At 48.9% G+C, this 16,502-nt stretch overlaps 1 protein-coding gene across 1 annotated transcript in view; it reads left to right on the top strand.

Moving 5' to 3' along the window:
- PPRC1 (PPARG related coactivator 1) overlaps positions 1-7,467 on the top strand; it is a 75,136-nt gene extending 67,669 nt beyond the window's left edge. The window contains exons 11-14 of the mRNA XM_082268792.1: positions 1,173-1,230; positions 2,866-2,987; positions 5,355-5,506; positions 7,058-7,467. Coding sequence (XP_082124918.1) covers positions 1,173-1,230; positions 2,866-2,987; positions 5,355-5,506; positions 7,058-7,161 — 436 coding nt within the window. The 3' untranslated portion in view covers positions 7,162-7,467. The remainder of the gene's footprint in view (positions 1-1,172; positions 1,231-2,865; positions 2,988-5,354; positions 5,507-7,057) is intronic.
- The last annotated feature ends 9,035 nt before the right edge of the window (positions 7,468-16,502 follow it).

The raw sequence follows: 16,502 nt of genomic DNA, 5'->3' as shown, positions 1-16,502 counted from the left end.
TGGCGTAATTGGTGACTCTGACTTAAGGGGGGTAGAAGCCTCTGACGGGGGGACCCTGGCGTAATTGGGACCTCTGACGGGGGGACCCTAGCGTAATTGGGGACCCTGGCGTAATTAATTGGGGACTCTGACTTAGGGGGGGAAGCCTCTGACCGGGGGACCCTGGCGTAATTGGGGCCTCTGACTTAAGGGGAGTATTTGGATGACACTGATGTAAGGGGAAACTGATGGAACTTTCAGCTTATGAATATTTGTACACTATAGGATGTGGCCCTCATAGAGAAGGGTTTGGAGACCCCACCCCCCTCTAGAGGATATTTCTCCTAATTCAGTCTCCCCAAGCCGCTGTCACTGGAACAGGTGACCCCCCATTGGGAAACGTTCTTCTCTATTCCAGTTCCGGTGAATGGGGATGCAACAGCGTGCAATGCATGCCGTTGTAGTGCGGGCTATTTTTTTTTTTTTTAAACAAACGAGACTTTACAATCACTTTAACGCCTTCTCTGCTGATGGATTGCCGCTCTGGCGGTGCCCCGGGACGGGTTGCCGCTCTGGCGGTGCCCCGGGACGGGTTGCCGCTCTGGCGGTGCCCCGGGACGGGTTGCCGCTCTGGCGGTGCCCCGGGACGGGTTGCCGCTCTGGCGGTGCCCCGGGACGGGTTGCCGCTCTGGCGGTGCCCCGGGACGGGTTGCCGCTCTGGCGGTGCCCCTGGGACGGGTTGCCGCTCTGGCGGTGCCCCTGGGACGGGTTGCCGCTCTGGCGGTGCCCCTGGGACGGGTTGCCGCTCTGGCGGTGCCCCTGGGACGGGTTGCCGCTCTGGCGGTGCCCCGGGACGGGTTGCCGCTCTGGCGGTGCCCTGGGACGGGTTGCCAGCAAACATCGGATACGCGAGCCCCTGGCAGCGCTCACTCGCGCCCAATACCTGGAAGTGCAGGATCACCTTTATATACGTGATCCTGCGCAGCGCAGCCGCCCTGTTGCAGTAAAACTGCTATAGGGCGGTTAATATAATCAGGATATAGATAATTCTGCTGATAATTGAAATATTTGCTTTGAATCTGAACTGGAAGCCATAAAACGACCAACAAATTCGATGTACACCCGGACTGAATGACCCGTGTTATTTTTACTGCTTAACCCACTATAATCTGGAATCCCTCCGATCTTTACAGATGTGAGTCTCAGGACAGCTACTACCGGCAGAAGATGCATCACAAGGAGCGAGCGATCGTAAGTGTTTTGTTCGTCATACAAAGGACTTGTGTGGTTACATAGGACAGTTGGGGCTCGTTTACACTGGAATATGTGGCATTGAATGTTTTTTAAAGCTTTCTGAATGCCAATCAAAGTGCCTGTCACTAAAAGAGCGGGAGATCAGCAGAGCTGGGGGGGGGGGGGGGGGCTGCCCTAGTATGTGTTTGTGTATTAGAAAAAGTCGGGACCTTCGATTGTAAGCTCCTTGGGGAACGGGACTGATGTAAATTCATTGCTCCTATATACATATAATGCGTAGCTATAAAGGCATTGGTGATCTGAGGACGCAGAGCTTCTCTTAGCTAACACAACAGGAAGCATTGAATCTTTGTAATGTATGGAAGGTGAGTCAGGTAACCCTGAAGTAAAGTGCATTCACCATAAAAGAGAGAATGGAGATGTTCTACTTTCAGAAGTCTGTATGGAAATGTGGAGTAAGGCGAGGACAAGGACTATTAGTGAAGCTAAAGTTCTCATACACACAGCTGTGTCCTCCTTCCTATGCAAGACCTGACCTGACACACCGGGAATAGTTTGCAGGAATTCGGGCAACCCTGGAGGTTTATGGTGCGGTCACACTGCGCACCGTTCACCCCCTGTGGTCCGGTTCCTTTGAGTAGTGTGAGTGCTCTGACCCGAGCCCAGGAACAGTTAGGTGTACCATACCTGGAACCCCTTGGAAGAGGTGGTCCTGTGCACGGTTCACTTGTGATTCACTTCAGCACTAGTGTGGGGAGCTTGGGTCTCTTGCTTGGGAGCATAGCAGGGCTCTGGCTGGGGGAAGGGGGGGGGAGCACAACAGGGCTCGAAAAAGGGGGGAAGCACAGCAGGGCTCTGGCTAGTGGGGGGGGGGGGGGGAAGCGCAGTGGGGCTTTAGCTAGGTGGGCAGGGGAGCACAGCAGCGGGGCTCGGGGCGGCAGAGTTCTTGCTAGGAGGTGGGGGCAGGGGGAGCGCAAGACCCTTGCTGGGGGGGGGGGGAACGCAAGACCCTTGCTGGGGGGGAGGAGCTGGAGCGCAAGACTGGCTGGGGGGGAGCCAAGACTCTGGCTGGGGGGGGGGAGCGCATGACTCTTGCTGGGATGGGGGGCGGTGGAACCAAGACTCTTGCTGGGGGGACGGGGAGCAGCGCTAGATTCTTGCCGGAGGGGGGGAGAGGAGCAGCTCAATACTCAAGGCTGTGGCTAGGGGAGCGGTGGGCTGAGGGGCAGCGGACAGCAGATGCAGGGATTCCTGTGGGCTGATGGCAGAGGTGATGTTCACACGTTGGTACAGACAGAGTTGGAAGGAAAGTCTACAGGGTCCTGGCATTGCTCTTGCCATCCACTGTCGGCGGTTGCAAAGCTTTAAAGATTTCTATGCAAAGAAATGAAGGGCACTTGTTTTGCTGCAAATATATGTGCATTTTATTTTTCTTTGATGTGATTTGGTCTTTGTTCTAAAGGTGTAAAAAATATATCAAAGATCCTCAAGTAAACAAAACTGATCACATCAACCAGATTTCAAACAAACTTCCTCTAATTGTAAAGCCTGGGGTTGAATATCGTGACTTTACCCGCCAATCATTGACTCTCAGAGTTGGGTTGCCTGCCTGACAAATGTTTGTGTTCTCAGGAGGAGAGGAGGGTTGTGTACATCGGGAAGATCAACGGCCACATGACCAGATCGGAGCTCAGGAGACGCTTCTCTATTTACGGAGATATCGAGGAATGCACCATTCACTTCAGAGAGGAGGGGTGAGGATCATTTCTGTACAGGACGGGGTGATGAGGTGGTTTCCCTGGGCCCTAAAGTTGGTAAAGCCCCCCAAAAAAAAGCATTGCTTGGTTCTTGCATGCTGGTGAGGAATTGGGGGGGCTCAGTGGTACAGTAAAACGCCATGTGCTCTGTGTGGTGTGCGGTGGTGCTGTTCATTGTGAATGACCCCCCCCCCAGTGTAGTGTACAGAAGTGCACAACGCTTATAATGTGGGTTGTGTGCTGCATTTTGGGAATAAAATGCATGTTTTAGTGTAGAGGTCACTAAAAAAATTCCCCATGCCTGCAATATCCCGGCGCTTGCAATTGTGCAATGCCCGGGCCGGTATTCAGGGGTGGTGGCTCCCGGTGCCTGGGCCGGTATTCAGGGGTGGTGGCTCCCGGTGCCTGGGCCGGTATTCAGGGGTGGTGGCTCCCGGTGCCTGGGCCGGTATGCAGGGGTGGTGGCTCCCGGTGCCTGGGCCGGTATGCAGGGGTGGTGGCTCCCGGTGCCTGGGCCGGTATGCAGGGGTGGTGGCTCCCGGTGCCTGGGCCGGTATGCAGGGGTGGTGGCTCCCGGTGCCTGGGCCGGTATGCAGGGGTGGTGGCTCCCGGTGCCTGGGCCGGTATTCAGGGGTGGTGGCTCCCGGTGCCTGGGCCGGTATTCAGGGGTGGTGGCTCCCGGTGCCTGGGCCGGTATTCAGGGGTGGTGGCTCCCGGTGCCTGGGCCGGTATGCAGGGGTGGTGGCTCCCGGTGCCTGGGCCGGTATGCAGGGGTGGTGGCTCCCGGTGCCTGGGCCGGTATTCAGGGGTGGTGGCTCCCGGTGCCTGGGCCGGTATGCAGGGGTGGTGGCTCCCGGTGCCTGGGCCGGTATGCAGGGGTGGTGGCTCCCGGTGCCTGGGCCGGTATGCAGGGGTGGTGGCTCCCGGTGCCTGGGCCGGTATGCAGGGGTGGTGGCTCCCGGTGCCTGGGCCGGTATGCAGGGGTGGTGGCTCCCGGTGCCTGGGCCGGTATTCAGGGGTGGTGGCTCCCGGTGCCTGGGCCGGTATTCAGGGGTGGTGGCTCCCGGTGCCTGGGCCGGTATGCAGGGGTGGTGGCTCCCGGTGCCTGGGCCGGTATGCAGGGGTGGTGGCTCCCGGTGCCTGGGCCGGTATGCAGGGGGGTGGGGGCTCCCGAACGGCTGCAGCGAGCACAGCAACATCCCCCATCACTGTGCTTTGCACTCTGTTTTGCAGTGCAGTTAGCAGGATTATACCCAGCTGTACTAACAATGATTTTTTTTTTCATAGCTGGACTTTTTTTTTCCCCCCCTCTTGTTGCTGGGCGTTTTTCCTAGAAGCCGGATACATACAAATGTTTGGCTTTGAACTTTTGTCCACAACATTAGCAAACCGGCGGGTTAGCACAGCAAACAGTCCATAACAGATTTTGTTACGTGCGCCTCCTCTGATTGGTCCGTTGACGCTGTGCAGAATTTTATGCTGCTAAACCGGTTTTTCCAGAGAGAGGAATTATAAATCAGCCGAATGACGAAGTTTCTGGAACTGAAAAGTAAAAATCCTGACTCACGAGAACGAGCGCTAGAAACAGGACAGACTGTCTGATAACTGGCGCCAAATTTACCGCGGCGGAGGGAAAGCTGCTTGATGAGATCGGTCTGTCAGCTCATTGACCTAAATGATCAGATGTGCTGATTCCATTTGCTCTTATGATTAAAGTGGAGGAAAAGGATCACAATAATAAAATGCTTCTCCTTCCCTCCCGAGGCTGTCTGCCGCCTGCGGGGAGGGGGGGTGCCTCCCGGGGGGCCGTCTGCCGCCTGCGGGGAGGGGGGTGCCTCCCAGGGGGCCGCCTGCGGGGAGGGGGGTGCCTCCCGGGGGGCCGCCTGCGCGGTGGGGGGTGCCTCCCGGAGGGCCGCCTGCGGGGTGGGGGGGGCCGTCTGCGGGGTGGGGGGTGCCTCCCGGGGGGCCGACTGCAGGGTGGGGGGTGCCTCCCGGGGGGCCGACTGCAGGGTGGGGGGTGCCTCCCGGGGGGCCGACTGCAGGGTGGGGGGTGCCTCCCGGGGGGCCGCCTGCGGGGAGGGGGGTGCGTCCCGGGGCCGCCTGCGGAGAGGGGGGTGCCTCCCGGGGCCGCCTGCGGAGAGGGGGGTGCCTCCCGGGGCCGCCTGCGGGGAGGGGGTGCCTCCTGGGCTGTCTGCAGGGTGCTGTGCGCAGTAATCCTAGACCCTGTGCATTATCATTTGAGAAGGGGGGGGGGGGGGGTTGGTTGGCAGTGGCAGTTTGTGTTGATGTACACAGAGGGGGGGTGGACCAGGCGGTTGTTGTTGGCGTACAGTTGGGCTGATGGTGTCTCCATTCTCTTTGCAGTGACAACTATGGCTTTGTGACTTACCGCTACACCAGTGAGGCCTTCGCCGCCATAGAAAATGGGCACAAGCTGCGCCTTCCGGGTGAGCTGCCCTTTGACCTCTGCTTCGGTGGGAGGAGACAGTTCTGTAAAAGTAATTACGCTGATCTTGGTGAGTTCCCTTTTTTTTTCATTGGTTGCACTGAGGAGGATATCAGTCCTTTTTATTAGCGCTTTTGGGATAGGGAGCTACAGAGGGCAGGGGAGGCTCTGGACAGATTGGAATAAGATGTTTCAGAGGATGGGAGAGGCTCTGGTCAGATAGAGGAAGGGCGTTCCAGAGGATGGGAGAGGCTCTGACTAGATTACAGTAGGGAGTTTTTCAGATGGGAGATGCTCTGGACAGATTGAGGTAGGAAGTTCCAGAGGATGGGATTGGAACTTCCTACCCCAGTCTGTCCAGAGCCTATCCTGTCCCCTGGAACTCCCTACCTCAATGAACAGCTGTCCAGAGCCTGAGGATGAGGGATGTTCTGGACATATTGGGGAAGGGAGGTCCAGGGGACGGGGAAACTCTGGACAGATTGGGGGTAAGGAGGTCTAGGGGATGGGGAGACTGGACAGATTGGGGGTAAGGAGGTCTAGGGGACGGGAGAGGCTCTGGACAGATTGGGGAAGGGAGGTCTAGGGGACGGGAGAGGCTCTGGACAGATTGGGCTAAGGAGGTCCAGGGGAAGGGGGGGGGGGCTCTGGACAGATTGGGGTTAAGGAGGTCTAGGGGACGGGAGAGGCTCTGGACAGATTGGGGTAGGGAGGTTCATGAGATTGGAGGGGGGGGTTCTGGACAGATCGGGGTAGGGAGTTCCAGAGAATGAGGGATGCCCAGACGCTGGGTGAGGCTCTGGACCAATTTGGTGTAGGGAAGTCCAGAGGCTGGGTGAGGCCCTGGACAGATTGGTGTAGGGAAGTCCAGAGGCTGGGTGAGGCCCTGGACAGATTAGTGTCGGGAAGTAAAGAGGACAGGGGAGGCTCTGGACAGATTACAGTAGCGAATTCCAGAAGATGGACAGATTGGGGTGGGGGTGGGGCGGCAATTCTGGAGGAGGGGAGATGCTCTGGAGAAGTCAAGAGGTGACCATTGGAGGAACCTAGACATATGGATGTACTCGGGTCTATTGCCCCTGCTCTTGGCTCAACCTAATGTTCAATACCTGCAGACAAACCTAGTTGAATACTTACATCCCAACACATTCCTACAGTTAAAATTTTCAGTTTTTATATACAAAGATAAAAAGGACAAACGTAGGTCCATATCTGTAAGTTACAAAAAGTTCACATATCCATTATACATAATTGTCAAGTGGCGCAGTCCACATGAAGATTTGACGTGTTTCGAACACTCACTGTCTTCTTCAGGACTCCATGTGAACAACATCTAGAAATAGGGTATAGGGCTTTTTTTTTTTTTTTTTAAGGATGATGGCTGATAATAGCCGGTAACAGTACATATGGTTACTCAATTATATCTTTAATGTCACTTTATTCTTACTATTGCGTTTGTTCCCATGTACTCCTGAAGAAGACAGTTTGAAATGCGTTGCTCCATATGTTCTTCAATTAATGAAATGTAGGACGCGGGCACATGAATGCAGAACCTTCTTCTCTTTGGTAATGAGCAGTTTTGCATTTTTTTATAACACTCGTCTCTTTATTTTCCCTCCAGATTCAAATCGGGGTGAATTTGACCCCGCCCCAGCTAGAAGTAAATTTGACGCTTTAGATTTCGATACGTTACTAAGAGAGGCGCAGAAGAAGCAACGGAGGTAACGCAACGCCAACCGCCCAACCCCCGAGCCTCCGATCAATTAGAATGGATATAGTTTCACCAAACGAATTTACCTCAAAAACACTGGATAGAAGGCCATTCACTAAACAGACGCATGAACCTCCCCTCCCCCCCTCCGATGAAAGGGGGGGGGGAAACAAAGTGCCCAAATTATTTTTTTCTTTTTTAGATAAACAAAAATTATCATTTAAAAAAAAATGGTTTAAAAACATTTAATTTTTTTTAAATATTTGTTTTTGTAACCTATTTAACAGAGCTTAGCGTGCGATCTGCGCTGATATAAGAAAAATCACTATGCAGATGACCTAATAAAAAAATATATATATGATACCGGATTGTGACGACTCTTTATTTGGGATGACTGTGTGAGATTTATTACTGGGTGTCAAAACGTTACATTGTTTCTCATTCTGAGATTTCCCTGCTTACATGGCCAAAGCGGCTTATTGCCCGCCGCCTGTCCTCCATATTGGATTTACTCAGCTGGTTGCTGTCTTACCCGCTTTCTTACTCTGACCCGCATTCGGCTCTGATCGGGTCTCCATGTAAAAACCCGCAAGTGATGTCATGACGTATCACATCATATCATGACATCACTTCCGGGTACTCGGCACCAGATTAAAAAAAAAAAAAAAATGACAACATTCAAAACAGCCAAACTTGGCATTTTGAATGCTTTTGTGAAGAGACCCCCAAACCCCTCCCCTGCACTTAAAAGTACCTGTAAAAAAAAAAAATGTCCGAAAATATCGACCGATATGTGATGACCAAAATATTGGTATCTGCAATAAAAAAAAAAAAAACTTATCGGTCGATCACTAATTAGTAGTATAAAAAAATAAATCCAATTTCCAGTATACAGTGCCTTGCGAAAGTATTCGGCCCCCTTGAACTTTGCGACCTTTTGCCACATTTCAGGTTTCAAACATAAAGATATAAAACTGTAATTTTTTGTGAAGAATCAACAAGTGGGACGCAATCATGAAGTGGAACGAAATTTATTGGATATTTCAAACTTTGTTAACAAATAAAAAACTGAAAAATTGGGCGTGCAAAATTATTCAGCCCCCTGAAGTTAATACTTTGTAGCGCCACCTTTTGCTGCGATTACAGCTGTAAGTCGCTTGGGGTATGTCTCTATCAGTTTTGCACATCGAGAGACTGAAATTTTTGCTCATTCCTCCTTGCAAAACAGCTCGAGCTCAGTGAGGTTGGATGGAGAGCGTTTGTGAACAGCAGTTTTCAGTTCTTTCCACAGATTCTCGATTGGATTCAGGTCTGGACTTTGACTTGGCCATTCTAACACCTGGATATGTTTATTTGTGAACCATTCCATTGTAGATTTTGCTTTATGTTTTGGATCATTGTCTTGTTGGAAGACAAATCTCCGTCCCAGTCTCAGGTCTTTTGCAGACTCCATCAGGTTTTCTTCCAGAATGGTCCTGTATTTGGCTCCATCCATCTTCCCATCAATTTTAACCATCTTCCCTGTCCCTGCTGAAGAAAAGCAGGCCCAAACCATGATGCTGCCACCACCATGTTTGACAGTGGGGATGGTGTGTTCAGGGTGATGAGCTGTGTTGCTTTTACACCAAACATGACGTTTTGCATTGTTGCCAAAAAGTTTGATTTTGGTTTCATCTGACCAGAGCACCTTCTTCCACATGTTTGGTGTCTCCCAGGTGGCTTGTGGCAAACTTTAAACGACACTTTTTATGGATATCTTTAAGAAATGACTTTCTTCTTGCCACTCTTCCATAAAGGCCAGATTTGTGCAGAATACGACTGATTGTTGTCCTATGGACAGAGTCTCCCACCTCAGCTGTAGATCTCTGCAGTTCATCCAGAGTGATCATGGGCCTCTTGGCTGCATCTCTGATCAGTCTTCTCCTTGTATGAGCTGAAAGTTTAGAGGGATGGCCAGGTCTTCGTAGATTTGCAGAGGTCTGATACTCCTTCCATTTCAATATTATCGCTTGCACAGTGCTCCTTGGGATGTTTAAAGCTTGGGAAATCTTCTTGTATCCAAATCCGGCTTTAAACTTCTCCACAACAGTATCTCGGACCTGCCTGGTGTGTTCCTTGTTCTTCATGATGCTCTCTGCCCTTTAAATGGACCTCTGAGACTATCACAGTGCAGGTGCATTTATACAGAGACTTGATTACACACAGGTGGATTCTATTTATCATCATTAGTCATTTAGGTCAACATTGGATTATTCAGAGATCCTCACTCAACTTCTGGAGAGAGTTTGCTGCACTGAAAGTAAAGGGGCTGAATAATTTTGCACGCCCAATTTTTCAGTTTATTTGTTAACAAAGTTTGAAATATCCAATAAATTTCGTTCCACTTCATGATTGTGTCCCACTTGTTGATTCTTCACAAAAAATTAGTTTTATATCTTTGTTTGAAGCCTGAAATGTGCAAAAGGTCGCAAAGTTCAAGGGGGCCGAATACTTTCACATAGTATATCCCATAGTTTGTAGGCAATAACTTTCACACAAACCAATCAATATACACTACTTGTGAATTTTTTTTTTTTTTTTTTCTTTACCAAAGACATAGCAGAATATTTCTTGACCTAAATTTATAAAGAAATTTTATTGAATATATTCTATAACTAAATGGAAAATTATTTCTCTCAATTTTTTTGTTTCTATAATAAAAAAAAAAAAAAATCCAGTGGTGACCAAATACCACCAAAAGAAAGATCTATTTCCTGTGAAAAAGATATAAATTTCATGTGTATAGTGAAGGCGGTGGAGGTGTACCCTTCATCCAGCATCAGTGTTCGATTGTCCACCACACAAAAGGTCCCATTATTTATAAGTTACTGATCACTGCCATTAGTGGTATAAATAATTAAATTTCCAGTATCTATACCATAATTTGTAGGCGATATAACGTCCACACAAACCAATATACACTTCTTGTGATTTTTTTTTTTTTTTTTTTTTTGCCAAAGACGTAGCAGAATACTTTTTGGCCTAAATTTATAACAAAATTAGATTTTTATTGGATATGTTCTAGAACTAATTCTGTAATTTGAACAGTGATGGCGGTGTCGGTGTACCTCCCAGCCAGCGTCAGATTGCCCCGCCACACTATCAGTCCCATTATAAGTCACTGATCACCGCCATTAGTAGTATAAAAATAAATAACATTTCCAGTATCTATACCATAGTTTTTGGACGCTATAACTTTCTCACAAACCAAACAATACACTTCTTGGAATTTATTAATTTTTTTTTTTTACTGCAGACATGTAGCAGAATACGTTAAATGTATAAAGAAATTTGATTTTATTGGATATGTTCTATAACTAAATAGGAAAGTTTATTTCTCTGTCGCTCATTGACAGACGCAGTCCTCTTGATTAATATCAAATCGGGTTATACTGCCCTCTACAGGAGTAGGACACTAGGCAGAAGGAAAACGTTCTGGCCACACCTTAGGGGCAGTCCCAGAGGGTATATCCTCTCTCTCCCTGCTACAGGATGTCAGACAGACGGTGGTACAGGCTTATTCTATTAAGGGTCGTAATCCTCCGTTCCCTGTTAAGGCGCACTCCACTCGGGCGCTTAGTGCTTCCTGGGCCTTCCGCCATCAGGCGTCAGTGGTCCAGGTTTGCAAGGCGGCTACCTGGTCGTCGGTTCATACCTTTACAAAATTTTATAAAGTTGATGTGATGGCATCGGCGGATGCCTCTTTTTGGCCGCAAGGTTCTGCAGGCCGCAATTTGAGGAGACCGTTGGTCTACCTCGAGGGTTTTTTTCCGTTGGATTTTCAGTTGAGTCTCATCCTTTAGACTGATGAGCCTTTAAGACTTCTAGTCGGCACCGGTTGGGCCTTCTGGATTTAAATTTTAATTTCTGTTATCCCACCCCTCATTTGTGGCACTGCTTTGGGACGTCCCGATTTGATATTAATCAAGAGGACTGCGTCTGTCAATGAGCGACAGAGAAAAATGGATTTTTGTAAAATCTTACCGTAAAATCCTTTGCTCTTAAGCTCATTGACAGACGCAGTACCCACCCCTCTACTTTTGAGTTGGGTTGGGTTAAATTCTCTAACACTGCTTTGTGACATAACTGACATCCTGTAGCAGGGAGAGAGAGGATATACCCTCTGGGACTGCCCCTAAGGTGTGGCCAGAACATTTTCCTTCTGCCTAGTGTCCTACTCCTGTAGAGGGCAGTATAACCCGATTTGATATTAATCAAGAAGACTGCGTCTGTCAATGAGCTTAAGAGAAAAGGATTTTACGGTAAGATTTTACAAAAATCCATTTTTTTTCTTCTTCAAATTTTATTTTTATTTTTCGTAATAAATAAAAAACCCAGTGGGGACCAAATACCACCAAAAGAAAGGTAGCTCTGTTTCTGTGAGAATTATTTAAATTTAATTTGTGTATAGTGATGTTGGTGTCAGTGTACCTCCCAGCCAGCGTCGGCGTCGGATTGCCCCGCCACACTATCAAAAAGTCTCTCAGATCATGGTTGGTATATTTTGCCACCATCCCTTGTTAGACATAGGAAAAAAAAAAGATTTTCTCCTCTAGGTGGGATTTTGTAGGCAAAAAAGAAAATAAACATGTATATAATAATTCCTTCATTTTATTCAAAAATACATATACTAATCACATCATGATAAAAAATACATGTAGTGGGGCACTGGAAAGAGCTCCCACACATGAATAGACAATATTGCACAAAATGTAGAACCCCTTAGTAAAGATCCAATCCAACGCGTTTCAAGCATAGTGAGAACTAATAGTTCTGTTCTTCATCAGGGGAAAATCCCAACTCTACAAATAAAAACATAATAACATAATAACAGTTACATACAAACTGCATACATATACATACGTGGGTAATGACAGCATACATGAATGTGACTGATATACTTAGACTGACCAAAAGGGGGGGGGGGGAGAAAAGAGAAAGATGGAAAAAACCCCATGAAGTCCTTCCTCCAAAAAGGAAACGTATGCAAAAACTGTTAACTGGAAAACATCCCAGATATATGCGTCCAAGGCCTCATGAGGTGGATTGGCTCCATATTCTCCTGTAGGGCCGCAGGATACAGTCAAAGTGATCCCCAAATGAACGGCCAAAAACACTGTAATCGAAAAAAATATATATATAATAAAAGACAATAATTACAACACAAATTATTGTATATTGTCTTTAACCGCTTCCCCACCAGCCCTATTTCGGACACTTTTTGTTTACAAGTTAAAATCAGTATTTTTTCTTAGAAAACTACTTAGAACCCCCAAACATATATATATTTTTTTAGCAAAGACTCTGGAGAATAAAATGGCGGTCATTGCAATATTTTTTGTCACGCGGTATTTGCGCAGCGGTCTTTAAAACGCCATTTTTTTTGGGAAAAATTTAGAAAAATCACATTTCACTGCATTTAAAAAATACTAAACAGTAAAGTTAGCCCATTTTTTTGTATATTGTGAAAGATGATGTCACGCCGAGTAAATAGATACCCAACATGTTATGGTTTAAAATTGCGCCCCCCCCCCCCCCGTGGGATGGCGACAAACTACGGTCAATAGAGATCTCAATAGGTGACGCTTTAAATTTATTTAACGGTTACCAGTTTGGAGTTAGAGTGTAGCTCTTTTTTTTAAAATTATTGATCACGCTCTGGCGATCGCGGCGATACCTCACATGTGTGGTTTGAACAGTGATTTAATTTGCGGCTCGACTTCCGTATACGTTTTTTTTGTGCGCGAGCTAACGGTGACGGGGCAGCTAAATTTTTTTTTTTCCCATTTATTTTATTTATTTTAACTTTATTACATTTTTTTAAAAAAAAAACAATCTGATCACTTTTATTGCTGTCACAAGCAATGTAAACATCCCTTGTGACAGCAATATGCAGTGACAGGTACTCTTTATGGAGGGATCGAGGGTCTACACTTCACTTCCCTGTATGCAAAACGCCGAAAGCGGCTTTTTTGCATACAGCCGTTTTTCAAATTTGCCGCCTTTTGCAGCACAGTAATCCGGAAGTGACGTCATGGACGCCGCCTCCGGGTTACGTCATCGGAGACCCGATCAAAGCCGTTTCCGGCATTGATCGGGACTCCATCCAGCCGGCGGAGGCGCAGGCTGGGTGCTCGGGGCTCCCGGTGGGACGGGAGCCCCGGTAAAAGCCATGGAAGGCGGCGGGAGGGGGGGGGGGGACGTCCCCTCCCGCCCCCCCGGGTAACGATCTAGCGGCTCCCGAGCCGCATCGGTCGGTACCGACGGAAAGCCAACCGTCGGCTCTAAACCATGGTACCAGGATGATGCCTCTAGCCAGAGGCATCATCCCGGTATACTCCCGCAAAGTTTACGGACGTCATATGACGTCCGCCCAGGGAGAAGTGGTTAATACCCTAATGATGATGTCCCTGGATCATTAGTTAAACAGAAAAACTTCAGCATATAAAAATGGTGCATCATGAAAGAAGGCACCAGTGCTGATATCAGAGACACATGGATACCAGATCTCCACAAAAGATTGCACAGCCTATCAATGTATCAATAGATATGTATATATGGTGTCTGTACTTAGAGGACCCTGGTTGAAAAAGATCCCAAAGGTGCATAAATCCAGAGACAATACGAGTTCTCTAACAGCAGATGGATTGTCCAAAAGGAGGCTGCAATTAGCAACCCCAAAAGATGTGCTGAAGATTCCAAAGAATGGAACACCCTCTCTTCAAGGGGATTCCATAGGAATTGTGCCGATCGCGGACCTCTGTGTCCTCAAAAATGGCGCCAACGCGGGAAATCGCGTTGGCTGCAGCTCACTTCCGCCGGATATAGCGTCCTATGCATGACGCCAAACCGGAAGTAGTGATCGGAAATGTCAGGATTGGCCGGCGCTGCAATACAGAGGCTTCTGCCAATCATGTGACATTAACCCGAAGAGGACCGATGGCCGCCCGCGCGGGTGCTGACCCCAGGTCCAGAAGGGAGAAGGATCCCCCACATAGATCCGGGTACCGTAATCCCCCCACCACACTTCTGGTGCCTGGGGCTGCTGCCTGAATGCTGCTCACACCCCGCTCCCCTGCTCTGTATCCTGGGCTCCGTTTGTCCATCTGCAGGCCCTGGAATAGCATAGCAGGTGCTGCTGGGTGGAGAGGAGAGCGGACTTCCCCTTCTAGTTCTTGACGTCACTTCCGGGTCCACGTTGACAGTTTCTCCGCCCATCAAGGCCGGAAAAGAATGCATTGCAGTGCGATGTGAATTGCATTACATGAAGTAGAGCACAGAGGAGATATTGGGGATCTTTTAGACCCTGGATGGCTCATTAGCCACTTCATGCCTGTGTTATAGCCAAAAGATGGCTACGGCACAGGCTTAAAATGCTGGTAGGGTGTACATAGATGTCCTCCGGTTCCCGTGCTGCCCGCATGCTCTGTGATCACAGAATCCTTGAGACCACTGATAGAGGTAAAGGGCCAATCACAGTGGGCCCTTCACCACGTGATCAGCTGTTAGCCAATGACAGCTGATCGCCAAAGTAAACAAGCCGGTTATCAGCTTTTTATTATTTTCCTCACGCTGTCAGCATGAAGAAAAAAAAAAAAAGCCATTAACCGGCTTCTGAGGGACATCTGTCCCCTTAGTGCCCACCACCGCCCATCAGTACTGCTAATCAGTGTCCATCACTGCCTCATCATCCGTGCTACCCATCAGTTCCTCCTGATCAGTGCCCATCACTGCCGCATCATCGGTGCCACCATCAGTTCCTCCTGATCAGTGCCCATCACTGCTGCATCATCGGTGCCACCATCAGTTCCTCCTGATCAGTACCCATCGGTGCCACCATCAGTTCCTCCTGATCAGTACCCATCGGTGCCACCGATCAGTTCCTCCTGATCAGTGCCCATCATTGCTGCATCATCGGTGCCACCCATCAGTTCCTCCTGATCAGTACCCATTATTGCCGCATCATCGGTGCCACCTATCAGTTCCTCCTGATCAGTGCCCATCGGTGCCACCTATCTATTCCTCCTGATCAGTACCCATCATTGCCGCATCATCGGTGCCACCATCAGTTCCTCCTGATCAGTGCCCATCACTGCTGCATCATCGGTGCCACCATCAGTTCCTCCTGATCAGTGCCCATCACTGCTGCATCATCGGTGCCACCATCAGTTCCTCCTGATCAGTACCCATCGGTGCCACCGATCAGTTCCTCCTGATCAGTGCCCATCATTGCTGCATCATCGGTGCCACCCATCAGTTCCTCCTGATCAGTACCCATCATTGCCGCATCATCGGTGCCATCCATCAGTTCCTCCTGATCAGTACCCATCGGTGCCACCTATCTATTCCTCCTGATCAGTACCCATCATTGCCGCATCATCGGTGCCACCCATCAGTTCCTCCTGATCAGTACCCATCATTGCCACATCATCGGTGCCACCTATCAGTTCCTCCTGATCAGTACCCATCATTGCCGCATCATCGGTGCCACCCATCAGTTCCTCCTGGTCAGTACCCATCATTGCTGCATCATCGGTGCCACCCATCAGTTCCTCCTGATCAGTACCCATCATTGCTGCATCATCGGTGCCACCCATCAGTTCCTCCTGATCAGTACCCATCATTGCCGCATCATCGGTGCCACCCATCAGTTCCTCCTGATCAGTACTCATCATTGCCGCATCATCGGTGCCACCCATCAGTTCCTCCTGATAAGTACGCATCATCGGTGCCACCCATCAGTTCCTCCTGATCAGTACCCATCATTGCCGCATCATCTGTGCCATCCATCAGTTCCTCCTGATCAGTACCCATCGGTGCCTCATCATCGGTGCCACCCATCAGTTCCTGATCAATGCCCATCACTGCCTCATCATCAGTGCCCATCAGTGAAGGAGAAAAATTATTGGTTTGCAAAATTTTATAACAAAATATAAAATGTTTATTTTTTTTTTTCAAGATTTTTCAGTCTTTTTTTTTTTGTTTAGCAAAAAAAAAAAAAAACCCCAGTTGTGATTAAATACCACCAAAAGAAAGCTCTATTTGTGTGAAAAAAAATGATAATGTCGGTTGTGGAGGTGGAGAGGTTGGCTTTGTTAGTCATTCATAATTAAATGGCACCTTCCCCAATGTGCAAATTGTAGAAAGAAAAGGGGGGGTTACCAACCCTGTCCCACGAAAAGGGCAGAGGTGGAACCAAAGGGGATTTAACCACTTAAGCCCCGGAAGATTTTACCCCCTTCCTGACCAGGGGGTATTTTGCGATTCGGCACTGTGTGACTTTAACGGACAATTGCGCGGTCGTGCGACGCTGTAT

Source organism: Pelophylax lessonae, assembly GCF_965119305.1.
Source record: "Pelophylax lessonae genome assembly, chromosome: 9".
In the NCBI taxonomy this organism is placed as follows: Eukaryota; Metazoa; Chordata; class Amphibia; order Anura; family Ranidae; genus Pelophylax; species Pelophylax lessonae.
The sequence above is the reverse complement of the archived record's forward strand: the minus strand, read 5'-3'. Positions and strand labels throughout refer to the sequence as shown.